Here is a 14,393-nt window from a genome sequence, read left to right as displayed (position 1 = left end):
CATGTTTTGGCCGGCGTCAATTGGCCGCTTGTGCCCACGATGGACTAGGAGTGCGGGCTATTGGTGCCTTCTTCCCAAGTAGCTCCAATGCCTCAAGTTCTGATGCAGGCCTAAAGGCTCTGGGAGCATCCGACATGGAGTAGATGCATGATGACGTGTGTAGTAGTCACGACAGTTTGACATCGTTGCGAGCGCTTTCTTTTCGGGTCAATGGTCGTCAGCCATGGGAGGTCGAAGCTGGTGCATCGGACGGTGAGGCGGAGGTCCGTCGACCAAACCGCAGAGGTCTTCCGTTTAAAGCGGTACCAATTTTCGGAGAATATCGCGCCGGTATTGCGGCCGAGAGTATGGTAAAGAAATAGACGCAGATGGTCTTCGTCAGATTATCGTGGATATGGGGCTCTTGGTGTTGGCTTCGCAAGCATCGTCGTCATTTTGATGAGTAAGAGTCAAGATTGGGGATGACTGCAGTCCAAGGCAGCAAGCCGCTTCTGCTACCTTACTTCCTCTCTGCCTTGTTAGGATGAGAAAGGAAAGACAGCATCTACGGTGACCGAGAGGTGCCTGCCTACCTGCTTACCCATATCGCCGCTGCTTCTTTCCCTCCCCCATCGCCATGTCTCTTTCTTTCCTTTCTCATCCAAACAGCACGTTCCATTGGTATGGAAGGTGCCTTAGGTAGATAGATAGGTACCTTAGACAGATACTGGTTCTATGGAATGTTCTGTGGTGTTCTTTTCGATTCCCTCCATCGACAGGTAATTGGGAAAGGTAGGGAGGTATCTAGAAGAAGGAAGGGCAAGAAGGTATCTAAGGTAGGTAAGGTAAGGTAGGCTGCCATCTATCGCCACCTCATTTGAGGTACCCTCAAATCCAACTCTTGCAACCTGCGGTAAGAGGGGGTGGGAGGACAGGCAGACATGTACTAGACAGTAGGTAACAGCGTATTTAGGACGGCAAGGCAAAGTGAACGAAGGGCAAATGATTTGTTTATTTCATGTGTGGAGATTAGGCATCGTGTATTTTCCTTTCTGTCATTACCTTGGCATAAACGCGTCTTGCTCCTCTAATTGGTATCTTCCGACTTCGTTTCTCCTCGCCACAACACCCTGAATCCCTAACAACCTACTAACTCTTGTCACAACTCTTCTACTTGCGACCAAGTCCTCCGTAAATAAAACACCTCGCCTCCTTCCCGTCCCCTCTCCGTCTCCTTCCCTAGCTTTAGCTACCTCCTTTCGTGCCGGTGTAAGTGGAGAGTGGTCGGCTCTTTCCCCGTTGATCTGTTGAACTTCCTTCCCGCCGGGTCCCCCTATCGAGTTTCAAGGCCCGAGGAAGTAAGGTATCTCAGGTAAAGTACCTTGTTATGCAAGTCGGTCGCGTCTTTTTCTCTTCCATTGTATTCCCTCTCCTTATAGAATTTTGGCGCTTCTCACATCAATCGGGGATGGCAACAGAAGCCTACCACGACAGCATCATTGACGTAACAATAGTCTGTGGAAGACATCGACGCATTACATCTCTCGTTTCCCAGAATTATGCCTCTTCGACTTACGGAGGCTTGCTTCGTTGTTTTGAGAAAGATCGCCCAACCAGTTGATCCCGCTCATATGACGCAAGCTTCAGACTCAACGTTGTTTGAGATCCAGAGCCGCCCTTAGGAGAGAATCAACGGGGCAAATTCGTGTCGCCAGCCACAGTAGAGCAACGCTCGACTAGCCATGGGCAAAAATGCCGATCGTTTGGCGGCGGCGTTCTGGTAGCCCAAGCTCCCAAAAGGCCACAGCAGTAGCCTGGTCGTTGAGCGCTGTATGGCCCTGGCAAAGTCTGCTTCGCCAATAACCACCTTACTTGGTTGATTCAAGCAACAAATACCAAAGCTGTCAAGTCTGCCGAATGCCGCCGTCATGTCTGTAAAGATATTCGACCTCGGGATCGATCAAATGGTCCACTGCATGCGGTGAGTACTCTGTCGACAGGACTGCAGGAGATCCTGACTGGGACGTGTTTGTCCATTCCAGTGCGCTCGCAGGAATACCGACAAACGATGAAGGGGATGTCTTGTCGACCCAACCGAAGGAAGGCAGCTCGAGCCAGCTTGGCGTTGCTCCTTCGCCATCGTCACACTTCCATAGCCATTCTGGCAGGTCCTCAAGATCGTCCGTCCCATCACTGTCGTCGTCGTATTCGTCAGTGAAGCCTTTCGATATTGATGCCGACTTCTCTGCGAAAGCTGCTAGGCGGTCCATGCGGTATCGGTGTACTCGATCCGCCTTGGCTGTGTTGTCTGTCTCTTGGAGCAGCTTCTCCAAGTTGGCTAGCGCTGTCATGGAAATCCGTTCGTCTGCATCCGACGTCAAGGCTATACGGGCGGCCGACTTGAAAGACGTGATCGCCGCCGAGGTGCTGCCCATCCGATAGTACTTCACCCCGAGCTCGAGATTAACGGCTGCTTCCTGCTCGTCTGTCATGCTGTATGCATTCATATGAGCCGTCAGCACTTCGACAGCCTCGTCCAGTCGGCCCTGTTTTTCCTTGCAGGCTGCGAGTAGGCCAGCATGCGACAGAGCCATATCGCCAAGCCACGAGTGATCTTGCCCCGAGGCCTCAGCTCGAGCCCGGTGACGGCTGAGCATTGCCTCGCAATCCTCCGGATCTTGTCGAGCAAAGATGCAATCAAGATAGTCGCTGTACAGCAGATGCGTCAAGTAGTTGGCCGAGCCCACCCGCTGCTCGATGTCGGGAAGTAGCAGCGCATATAACCGCATAGAGAGCTCATAGTAGTCGGAAAACTCGGTCGCGCCCAGTCTACGCCAGATATGGGCGAGGATATGATGAGGCCCCAGCACAATCGGAATGAGCCCGGCCAAATAATCGAGAACCAGTCGAAGAAGATCATGCTTGTGGTGGCGCTCCAGGTACCAAAGCAAGCAGACCGTACGAGCAACAAAGTCCGGACTTTCGGCAGCTACAATTTCTTTCAGGGACTCGAAGGCCGGACCAAGAACGCTGTTGATGTTGATCTGGTCTCCTCGTATCATGCATCGGTTGACCAAAGCGAAGCTGGCTATGACTCTCTCGAATAAGTCATTACTGCGGTCTCCGGGGTTGAAACGAGTATTGGAGCAGTCAACGTCAAAATCGCACCACCAGGCTCCAGAAGAAAAGGAGCCATCGATGTAATCTCGGAACAAGCAGAGAACCTGCTCGGTACTCTGCATCTCTATCGTTGGTGCCAAGGCTATCGCTGGGCTCGGAGGCGGCGAAGGTGTTCGGCAAGTCACCTCGAGTGCTGTTTGTACGCTGGGCGTCTGTCCCGCCCTGAATTTGGCCATCAATGAAGGGTTCCGCTTCAGATACCGGTTGATGTTGTCCAAATCCACTGGCTGTCCGCGAATCCTGAACTCAGTCGGTCTTTTCAGGAGGTCTCGATCCCTCTTGAGAAGCATGATTGCCAGAACCTCGTCACCTTTGAGTTTTTTGTCAAGGCCCCATTTCCATATTCTCGACTTGTACATTTTGACGCTGTCATTCTTCAGTAACCCATAGGCTCAATACACGGAACGGCGGGCTTACGTGGCAGCAAAATGGTAGTCGCGCTGCATGATTTCCATGACCTCCTTCAACGACTTCTTCTCTTCTTGGTACAGCCGGGTGATGATCGGACGCTTTGTCTCCCAGATCTCAGCGGGCACGCGCTTACGCGGCTTCGCTGACTGCCCAGAGCTTGTCATTTCGTCAACTTCGGAGTCAGTCGACGTTTTCCGCTTCGGCGGCACGGGTAGGCTGGAAGTTTTCATGGCGCTGGCTTTGTTGGGCTCTCGACTTGACAGACACAACGAAAGTTTGGTATCAATGGCGGACCATGCAAGATGAGTATATATCGACGAATCTTCACTTTCACCGTTATGAGACAATTCAACAGAAGAACGCGGGGAATCAGATGGATAAGTTATTTGAAAGCAGGAAAAAAGGGAACTCAAACGGTAAGCAATTGAACCGCTAAGCCCGGTAAGGCCCTGTCTTCCCGCCCCCATACCAGCACGACCGGCCTACTGGTGGCATTGGATCCAATGTCACCCCTCCCGGCGGCTGCACACCCCTGCAGCGAGAGGCCTTGCATCTGATGTCAATTATTATCGACCTTCCCCGAGCGGAATTGGACGGCCACAGATACCCGCTGAACCGCTGCCGACTCCCAGTCTCTCACCAGGAAGGCGATTTAGTGGCCAAGGTGGTGCCCATCGCCTTACAGGGGAGGTGTAAGTGGGGATGGCGCAGGGGGCTTAGGCAAGGTGCAGCAGGAGATCAGCAGTCAGTATTATCCGCAACGGTCTGATGCCAGCATGAGGCGGGCCAGCGACCCAATGTCAGACAGAAGTATTGTGACGACGGGCGATGAGTCGACGACTATCGAGCTGGCGGTCGTGCCACTGCCACTATTAGGTGGAGTCGCTCGCTCTCTGACAGCCTGCGGCAACCACATCTGAACGGTTGAGAGTAAGTTTGGACAGGACTGAGATCATCACTGCCAACCAAGTTACAAACTGACCTCCCTACAGTCCTCCATCTCTATGCGCACCACCCGACCTATCTGGTTGCCTGATAGTGGCTCGAAACAAGATGAGGGGGCTCCGAATTCGACTGCCTGTCCAGGGTGGGGATCCGCCCTGGCACTCAACTACAATCACCATTTCGACGCTGTAACTACTCCTCGACATGGAAAATTCCGCAGATTCCCATCCAGACTAGAAACGAGATGAGATGAGAAGAAGAGAGAAACTCCGAATAGAGTGAGGGATATGGCCCGCTTTGTCCGAGCTTGTGGGGAACGGGTCGGGTATCATCAGCACATGGCCGTTGCTTCCAGGCCAGGGCCCAGGGCCAGAGCCCAGGGACCAAACACTCCAACGACGTGGACGCCAGAACGAAGAGACTGCTCGAGGTCGCAGTAAGTCGCGTTGAGACGTGAGGCTAGACTTCTTCGGGAATATGAAATTTGGGAGTCTACTGGTCCAGGGTGCGGCGTGGAAATTCGCTTAGTAGGCCAGTTGATTGGCGACGTTACGGATTGCCCATTGGAGAGAGACGCGAGCAAAAGCTGCAGTACTTGTCGCGCGGCGGCCGCAGAGCCCCCATGAAGGTCCCATCGAAAACGGGTCTCCTTTATTGCTCCATCCAGAGACCGAGAGACCTCTACGGATACACAACGGAGTATGGTCTTTCCCTCAAGCCAGTCAGTCGGGTCGACACGCCGTTTATCCCGGGCCTGTCTGCGGTCTTGTGGCCGGAGGGCGTGGGGCACATTCACTGACGGCTCCGTAGGCCACGGGATTTGTCTCCCTTCTCCTGTGCCAAGAACAGGGGTTGCAGGAGACATCAAAGCAAGGGACACATCAAGATCATGGATTCATGGATGGCAATCCATCTCCGTCCAATTACCAGCCCGAACGTCACAAAACGTATCTCCCATCAACCATCAGCTGCCTGAGCCAAGTACTCGGTGTGTCCAAGCATTCAATGACAAGCCAATATCTCAAGCCATCTGCATGTTGAGGGGCGTGCCGGGAGAGAAGGATGGCTGCCGTTGCCTCCTTCGAGATTTCCTCCCATGCTGGTTAGACTTATACGGAGCCAACATCGCACCCCGGCAACTTACTGTGGATCCCACTATTCAACACGTCGCATGGACCACCAAGAAGGGGTGACAAGAATCCATCGCCCTGGTTCGTGGGCAGAAGGGTGTCTACTGCGTAGCAAGGAATGAAGAGATCATGTCAGCAGAATTTCAGAAATGATGCCCAGCACAGACGCGGGAGGCAGAATCGACGACATCGGACGGCCCGCAACCACATTTCCACGGTCGGGAATTTCAACTGCTGCCTGCACATGTTTCCCCATGGTGCTCGAATGGAGGTCAACCCACCAAATGGCGAGTTTGACGGAATGTACCTTCAGGCTCCAGAATTCTATCGAGCGCGAGCGATTCCTTGAGCAAACACCATTCGGGGCTGCCTGGAGTCTCACATCTCCGTAACACACGCTCCGAGATGAGCCTAACCTTGATCCGCGGCTAACAAACCAATCCTCTCTTCTTTGGCCTGGTGGGGCACGGGCGGCCGCTCCTGGTGTCGCTCGGTATCTGATCGACGAGTATCCAGATCGAACGTTCCTTGATTGCAGTAACATGCAATTCCGGCCCCCATTCAAAGTCAATTCACAGTCACACGTCAAGTCGCTAAAGGCCTCAGTCGTACCCGACGAAATGGCTCGACTGTCGATCATACGAGCAGTGGACAATCCAAAAGAATCTGGAAAGAAAACATTGAGGCTGCAGTGATGACAACCCTTGTCGTCGATGTCATTCGGTGAGAGGTGAAGCCTCGAGGTCACGAGTATGGCGCATGACTGACTGCGTCCTCAAATGGCTGCCACACTGCTTGCAAATAGATCGAATTGCATTTGGTACCGATCATCCTCACGGACGATCTAGACTAATGCCGTAGGTCCACGGAGAACCCAAGCCGATCCTTCATAGATGATCTGGATTCGCGAGAGAACTTTGTAATCAGGTCAAGTTTCAGCCCTATGCTGATGCAAGCCGGCAAGAGCATGTGGGTACGACATCTCAAAGTCCTTTTGAATCGGCCAGTCTTCGATTTCCGGATCCAAGTGTGATGCTGAATGCACTCAGTTACACGCTACAGAGCTATCAATCTTAGACCTATTGAGTCCTCAGGCATATGGCCTACACGATGTTGCATTGAGGCCATTCAGAATCTCAAGGGTTAACTTTGGCAGTTCAGTCGCAATTGAGCGAATCACAGTCGTCAGCAAGCATATCCTGGCAGATATGCTCACTGGTGACTCCCCCCGGTTACCGCAAGGCACATGATCTGGCACGATGGGACTTTGGTTCAGTTGCAACAACTCCAATGTCGACGGCTTGCTGAACAACGGGCATATCCAGAAGTTTTCATCGTCCATCTTCTTCGCAACTTCGCCACGCGTATCCCGCCCAGAATGGGTTTGTTTTCCAAATGAAAGAGTAAGTAGCTGCAAAAGTCCTTCCTGAGAGGTGGCATAGGTCTGGTTGAGAAACGGGTCCGGTCAGGCAGTCTTCCTGCTGTGCCCGGCACGTCCCCATTGCCTGCCTTGAGTTGACCAGGGGGTGTGGGCTGAACCCAAGAACAACGACACCAACTGACGGCTCTGCCTAACTTAGGGCCAAGTTTTCTAAAGTCATTAGAGATGCTATGAAAGCTCCAGTGTATCGTTTTCTTGTACACCTCTTCCAAGCTTCGCCGCGCAGGCCTGGTTCTTCAACTTTCCAAAGTCCCTCCGCTTTTGACCTGGCTTTGTCTTTCACGACCGATGGTGGGAAGAACTTCTTCCTCTACCTATTCATCCTCGAAGATATAAACCTCGTGCGAGGCCGCCTTCAGAATGAGCCAGCAAGACCAGCAAGCCTCTCGAAACGCATTGAGTTACTCTTCAACTCATCAAGCATCACCCACTCAAGCATCGTATACAAATCAAGACACAAGCGAGCTTCTACGCAAGCTTCAAGAAACCACAGTACGTCTAAGATCAAGCCGTGGCTGAAAGCGTTGATTGACGCAGAGGGGCTCATTTAGATCGCGGCTTTAAGAACATCGAACAACACGATGGACTCCCATGGCGGCAGCAGCTCGAAGGGCACCTCGCCCGATGACAAAGGCAAAGGCTACGACCAGTATGCCATCTTCGACGGCCTCCTTCCTCGGATAGAGACAAGAGGACAGAGCAAGAACTCGTCGAAGAAGAGCAGCGGCAAGAAGAAGGAAAGCAAAGGCTCAAGTCAACAGTACGTTTCCACGGCGGACAACCAACCAGCGGGTGCTGATGGACCGAGTCACAGTTGAAGAAGTCACCGCTCAATCACGGACGATCAAGTACTGTCGACCAAGAAGGCGTTCACTTTCATCACGGTGTAGATCTTTCACCATTCGACGTCAATGCCAGCTCTGAGTTGGTTCGGAGGGCTCTTGGAGCTGTATGTGGGGCTAATGAGATTCCCATCAACGACGGCGTAACATGACGTCGGAAGACGTTTGGGTTCAGGCATTGGGTTTCTATTTGGACAACGCATTTACTAGATTTCATTTGGTTCGGGCTTTCTGTCAATATCTCCCATATCGATCTAATATCTTATTACTATCTACGAATCTGCACTGCGCATCGCTCACGTTGTTCACAAAGACAGGCGAGTAGTCGTGCTGTCTCTCACCATCTTTGCAACGAGTGGACTGTGTCATAGCTTCCGCGTTGAGAGCGGCAGGCAGCGGCCGCCCAAGAACATGGGTGGGATGGAGGGCATGCACCGCGGCATTCGAGCGGTCATGGCGCTAGAGGCCGGGACCCGTGTGCCTGCAGGCTGCCAGTGTTCTCGGTGAATGCCAGAGCAGCTCGGTGAGTCGAGCATCGGGGTACTTTTGTGGCGCCATCAAGAACGTTTCCCCCGAACTGTGTCGGCTCTAATGACTACAGTCATAGGTTGAGCGAGCTGAAGCCTGGCTTGCCTGTCAACCAACCCCTCTTGTTGCCTCCGAAATACGGGGTACCCTTGCTACGTCGCCCTTGGCTTCTTACAACTTCATGTCAAGAACCTGAAAACAGATGCAGCTTGCAAACACAGGTCTACGACAAGTGAACAGTATTAACCCCTCGCCTAACATCGACCTTGAAGAAACAGGGTTAGCTACCTAGCGGTTCGCAGAGTTTTTTCCTCCCTTTAGGCGCAATAGAGCCCCCCGTCGAAAGATGCGAAGCGAACATGGGGTTCCACAACGCCTATGGGCCATGACCCTGAACCCCACGAGTTAAGTGTGATCGCTTGACCTCGAATGACCATCCGCGAACGGAATAGCGCAGAGTCGGCCGCCGGGTGGATCTTGAGGAGAAGGGATAAGCGACGCAAGATCAACCACTTGTCGCAACTTTGATTTTCTTCAAACTTCCCTGGTAAGAGAAGCGAGCCGAGATGACGAGCAGATACTTTCCAGGGAGACTCCCGACCGCAAGTCTGAAAAGTTGTCTGGGGTACTCGGCCAGGCACTGGGCCAGGGAGGGCATTCGGCGGGCGGCCGCCCGGTAGCCCGGGGGTGTTCCGGAGTTGTCCGGACGGGCAGAGACATCGTCCGGACACAAGTCACAAGCAGCAACTGTTTTTTGGAAAGAGTACCTACCTCTTAGAGAGCGAGGAACCCATAATTTGCTCATCCCGAAGCTGCTCATCTGGTTGGCCAATCACTTTGATTTCGTATCCATCTAACCCGACAACGTGCTTACTATTACTCAACCGGCAGCGGCAGATACGGATACGTAATCACGGGAGGCGGCTAAGCGGCGGTGCTTGAGATGCGGCAACGCGGCGAAGCCACACCAAGTGACTTACACCACCTGCTTTTCGTCCTGCCATGGAACACACATGCGCGAGCGGGCGCGGCGTCCGCCTCTCACCACCACTCCCAAAGGAGGGCCCTGAATTGGTCACCAGGCTTAGCGTCGTCTCCATCAAACCGTATACCATTGAGACCACCCCGGCACTCAATAAACCCTAGCCTACCGTCATCGTGGGAGCCCGGCGGGCGGGCGGGCGCGTAGGGCAGGGGCGCGCCACAAACCGTGAGCTTATGGAGACTAGGACTCCGGGATAGAAGTCTTCGACGGGGTAACTTGCAAGGTAAGCGATTCGAGAGAGAAAGAGAAAGAGACTAGGTCGTTACGAAGTAGAGGGTGTGCCTCATGCCTCATGCCACGCTGTGAAGTTGACAAATACTCAAATACTCAGCCCTAGTTGACTTGTGTACCTAGACCGAAGCCAGCCCAGCCCTGCTGCTCTGCAGTGGTGTGCTGTTCGTTATCCCGCATCATTTCACTTCCTTGCGTGCCCGGTATCCCGGGAACCTATTCTGTGACGGCGGAAAAGGGGGGGGGGGGTAGAGGATCCTTGCGTCAAGATCACTATCTAACCTACTCCCTATCCCTAATCGAGACCTTGAAGCACGTGGGACTTTGGTTTGCCTACCTTCTGGTCACGTTTCTCTGCAGAGCGAGGATCCGGTTCCTTTGAATGTCTGCCAGCGTTTGGCTTGACGAATCTGCTGGCATCCAAGGATTCTAGCTGCGTTATGTTTTTTTCGGGGTGGCGAATGAGGAGGGTAAGAAGTGCCGCGGGACCAACGCAGATTCGTATGGCTCTAACCTTTCTTGCTCACGCGACTGTCGCCAATGCAGTCGGTCAGATCTAGGGGACAAATTGGGAATTCGATATGGCCCGTATCGTATGGTGCTAACTAAGCTCGACTGAGGCGGGTTTCTCGGGGCCGAACGGACTTGACGACAAGATGACCCGACTCCTTTCATTACAGCAACGCAAGGCGAAGGTACGGCACAGAGAAAGTTGACGTATTTCGTGGCGTTTAACCACTACCTCTATCCTATGCAAGTCAGGTCGCAATTGATCATCTTTGGTCAGATCGATGGACCATCCAACACCCCTAAGATACCGGATGCTACCGCACAAGAACAGACATGTATGTACGAATACATGTGAAGAATGTACCCAAGCATGCACGTCCTTGAAAAGAAGCAATCCGAATATAGAGTACACAAAGCAGGAACCCCCTTGTCACATCGTATCGACTTTACCGCTCTCGTTGAACAGACTCCCCCAGGGATGCAGCGGGCCTTCCCACGTACCCTTCCCCCACCCTCTCTATGACCTGTCTAATCAACGACTCAAACATCGAATCCGAAGGGAGTCCGAAGGCCCCGCTTCAAGCGGGGCCGCCAGCGGGAAGGCTTGACGTCCGTTCGTCAGTCCAAGTGGCCGGGTTCACGGCGATGTCTCCTCGGGAGATGGGGTACGGGTAGCAGTGTTACATGGGGCGCGACAGTGACCGGGTTCCCTAATCGTGAACTACTGGGATCTCGTCTAGACGACGGGTGCAGAAAGCGTTGCCAGAGTCCACAGTGTCTCCTTCCTCTCTCTTCTGAGTATTATTACCCAGGCTGCCAGATAGACTCGGCTCGGGAGGAAGGGCTTAAGGGAAGGGGGTTCATCCTCATTACCCACGGACACGGGCACGGGGAGGGGGAAGGGGTCGATCCTGTTCTTCAGATTGTTTACTCAAATAGTACTGAGGTACAGGAACTTGTGGGACTGGGTCACCGAACTAGGGTTGATGGGAAGGACTTTGAGTCGTCTAGCTCGCGGCCATGAGGCTATTCAGACGTCAATGAGGGGTCCCGCAGAAACATTCTGATCAGCAAAGGCCAAGAACACTTTGCTTATGCACCTGCCTAACCTGCGGCGGGTATGTTTGGAGGCTTAGGCTTCTGCGTGTTCCTTTTTGTGTTCTTTTCTGTAGCTTGTGCAGCTTCTCTGTGGGAATGACGCCGTTCCCCTCCACGTCCCCCCCCCCCCCCCGCCCGCGCGTGCAACGAGGGAAAGGGACTTTGGTATTTTTCTCTCCGGCTTGAGGCTTGTTTCTTCTCTCCATAGCCCCACGCGTCGCATATTTGCCCCTTCACGGATGCTGCATCTAGGCCCCCAACCAGTGCACAGCATCTTTGGGTAGTGGTGGTGGTGGTGGTGGTGTTTCGTAGGGCTAGATACATGTACGGAAGGAGGTTGGTTGGCGATCAGGCAACAGGACGTGCCTTTTTCGAGAAACGGCCAAGCTTCTTTGTGTCTGACTGCAGGATGTGGGATTTAGACAAGCACCTCTGCGGCAAAGCGATGATTGACAGCCAAGGCTTGCTGTTCAACGGCCGCCTAGGTATCGTCTGTTTGCTCTACCGAGGGGCTGGGCCCCCGGATGTTCCCATTTTTGCGTAACCTACAAATGCCGGGTACAGCGGACTTTTCGGCGGACTAATGCCGTGGAGTTAGGAGGAGGGATTACCGATGAACCCGGAAATTCCATGTTATGATGGTACGCTCGCGGAGACTTTGCGGAGAGTTGTCGTTCGGTTCGTCGTTGCTGTTGCTATCCAGTTTTAACCCAGCGGCATATCTTGTGCTTGTATATTGTCCCGGTGGCCGTCGGGATAGAGTTAGTCGGCAATGGAGTGTTCACCGAGTGGAGGTGGATGTTGTCAATCCCGGAAGGCGGGTGGTCTAGAGATTCCCGCCCTGGAGATGGACATAGTTCACTCGTCGACTCTGCTCTATCGTGGTTACTCCATCCCGCTTCCTCCAGTCTCTATTCAGAATCCAAGTGGCTTGAGGGATCTAGGCAACACCAAACCGACCGGCTGTGAGGCCCGCGATGCGGCCCATCCCCCCTCCCCCCCTCTTCGCCTTCTTCCCGAAGCCGCGGAGGAGGCTCCGTGGAGGGGACCTTTGCTTCCGTGGCGTTTGAGCTTATTCCTTTCATGCAGTTATTGAATGTGTTTAACGCCATTATCGTCTATGTCTCACCATCCCACCCCTCTCGTCCGCCTTCCCCCCCTCACGCGCGCGAGCGGGTATCACGCGGTTGGCGTTTAATGGGATGGGGTGGCGGCTGATATGTTACTCCGCGATGATGATTGACTATAGGTAGCAGGCAGCCTTTTAGACTCGGCCGACGTGCCTGTGGGTGTGTTGCTAACGTTTCTGGATAAAGGACTTTGGAACTTTGGTGCTCTGTGACCCCCTGAGACTTCTCTCGAGGAAATCGACCCCGCCGCCTCATCTCCATCCACGAGGGTTCATGCCTAGCTTCTTGGCTAGGAACCGCTTGTGTGGAAGAAATCCTGTAGGTGAAGCGCGTTTCTAGAATAGAATCGGGGTAGCGGCTGAGTCTCGCCCCTGAAGCCTTGAGGGGATGGTATAATGGCGTGCCAGGCTACCGAGGCAGCGATATATTTTGCCCTGCGTCAAACCCCTTGGCGTTACCCGTGGGTCTCGAAGCTGCCCCTGGGATGTAGTTCTGCTGCCTTGAAATGATCTACAAGTCTCCGATGGCTTGCCTCTGGGCGGTGTGTAATATCATATCTTGTCTAGGCGTTGATTGAGTCCCGCTTCGCATCGCTGTTTAGATGTTGCTGCCTGTGAGAGGGTGACGGGCATGTTCTCGAGGTCTCGGAGGGGGACGAGAAAGAGATTGAATACTTCAATGGGTTGTTGCGGTGCGAGACCTAGGAAAGCTGGGGGCTTCTGCAAAGACATCGGATCAATTTTGATCTGAATGGTTCGATGGGTCGTGCCAGGGCTTGTTGGTCATGTGTGACGAACTGTCGCAGCGAGATTTGGGTCCATCTTTCAAAATGATCTTCTAGGAGAAAGCATGAATCAGCATAGGTAACCTTTCTTGACCTTTTTAAGACAGACCCCAAGTTCAGCGGACAGGCCGTGCAGGCATTGATGTAAAGAGGCGTTCCCTATCGCGTTGGGAAAGAATCATAGCTGCTCGTACTGAGCACCTTGTTTACCTTAGGTAGTAGGGAAATAGGGGAGGTTGATTGCCTTTCAGAACAGGGCTCTGATCTGTGAATTCAATGTCACCTGATGGCGTCTTGCGTGTACCCGGGGTATTGAATGAACCGCCCCTTCAGACCGTTCCATTGATTTAGTCAAGGCCATCATGCTGAATGACGGGCTCACTTTTGATGTTTGGCGTCGGCTCCCATAGACAAAGCGACTAAGGACAAAGTGCTCGCGAGCTTCTCATCCAGCACATTTGATCAAGGGAGCAGTACTGCGCCCTTGTTTCTATATTGACCTCCCGTTCAGCGTTGACCAACGGTTCTTCTCAATCACGTATTCGTTGCCTTACAAAATGAGTAAGCGGGCTAATGATAAGTGATAGTGATCTAGTATAATGTATATTCACGTGCAAACTTTCTCTAAACCAGGTCCTACGATTCCTCTCACGTATTCGTCAGCTTATATCAACGAGCCGATAGACAATCAACAATTCTGGTTGTATGATAATGTTTCTCTGTAGAGTTAGATGTGACTCAAGATCAATCGGGCACCGGTGCGTTCACCACTAATCGTGACTAACTACCAATTCCACTTGTTCAGGAATGCATCAAGCTCGATTATGGAGACGAAGCTAGGCGACCTTACTTGCGGCTTTGGAGTCCTTTAAATACCTCTCGTGATACTGCTGTGGTACAGCATCGATGGAGATGGCAATAATGGGGCAAGGGTGTGCTTACCTATGGTGGCAATCCAATGTAGATGGACAATGGTGGGAGTAGTTTTTGAGCAACCAAAGGTGAGGGCATCACAAGAACCGGGCGATCACGCTGGTCGACTGCGACTTTTGGAAGTTTTCCTTCTTGCAATCGGATCTTTATATGGTTGGTATGTGGTTAGTATGTGGTTGGCGAACTAGCCAGCCTTCGGCGACAGT

General features: G+C 52.9%; 3 protein-coding genes across 3 annotated transcripts; 2 read left to right on the top strand and 1 right to left on the bottom strand.

Moving 5' to 3' along the window:
- Positions 1 to 1,883: 1,883 nt before the first annotated feature.
- BDZ83DRAFT_587844 (uncharacterized protein) lies at positions 1,884 to 3,605 on the bottom strand (the record flags this gene model as incomplete). The annotated part of the gene is made up of 2 exons (XM_060506078.1): positions 1,884 to 3,525; positions 3,577 to 3,605. 2 exons carry the CDS (start codon positions 3,603 to 3,605, stop codon positions 1,884 to 1,886), a joined length of 1,671 nt encoding a protein of 556 aa, XP_060360373.1.
- Positions 3,606 to 4,426: 821 nt separating this feature from the next.
- Positions 4,427 to 4,805, top strand: BDZ83DRAFT_54441 (uncharacterized protein). Its single transcript, XM_060503436.1, has 2 exons — positions 4,427 to 4,500; positions 4,563 to 4,805. Exon 2 carries the CDS (start codon positions 4,575 to 4,577, stop codon positions 4,761 to 4,763), a length of 189 nt encoding a protein of 62 aa, XP_060360372.1. The 5' UTR covers positions 4,427 to 4,500; positions 4,563 to 4,574; the 3' UTR covers positions 4,764 to 4,805.
- A 2,221-nt stretch (positions 4,806 to 7,026) lies between these two features.
- Positions 7,027 to 8,240, top strand: BDZ83DRAFT_635442 (uncharacterized protein). The gene is made up of 2 exons (XM_060509178.1): positions 7,027 to 7,578; positions 7,638 to 8,240. Exons 1-2 carry the CDS (start codon positions 7,447 to 7,449, stop codon positions 7,902 to 7,904), a joined length of 399 nt encoding a protein of 132 aa, XP_060360371.1. The 5' UTR covers positions 7,027 to 7,446; the 3' UTR covers positions 7,905 to 8,240.
- Positions 8,241 to 14,393: the final 6,153 nt, after the last annotated feature.

This window comes from Colletotrichum acutatum, assembly GCF_030867785.1.
Source record: "Colletotrichum acutatum strain CBS 112980 chromosome Unknown BDZ83scaffold_120, whole genome shotgun sequence".
In the NCBI taxonomy this organism is placed as follows: Eukaryota; Fungi; Ascomycota; class Sordariomycetes; order Glomerellales; family Glomerellaceae; genus Colletotrichum; species Colletotrichum acutatum.
This window is presented reverse-complemented; position numbering and strand designations above follow the sequence as displayed.

Coding starts and splice junctions, on each gene's coding strand:
- BDZ83DRAFT_54441 (XM_060503436.1), top strand. CDS start 4,575: ATGCGCACCACCCGACCTATCTGGTTGCCTGATAGTGGCTCGAAACAA.
- BDZ83DRAFT_635442 (XM_060509178.1), top strand. CDS start 7,447: ATGAGCCAGCAAGACCAGCAAGCCTCTCGAAACGCATTGAGTTACTCT. Junction 7,579..7,637: donor GCAAGCTTCAAGAAACCACA/GTACGTCTAAGA, acceptor GGGCTCATTTAG/ATCGCGGCTTTAAGAACATC.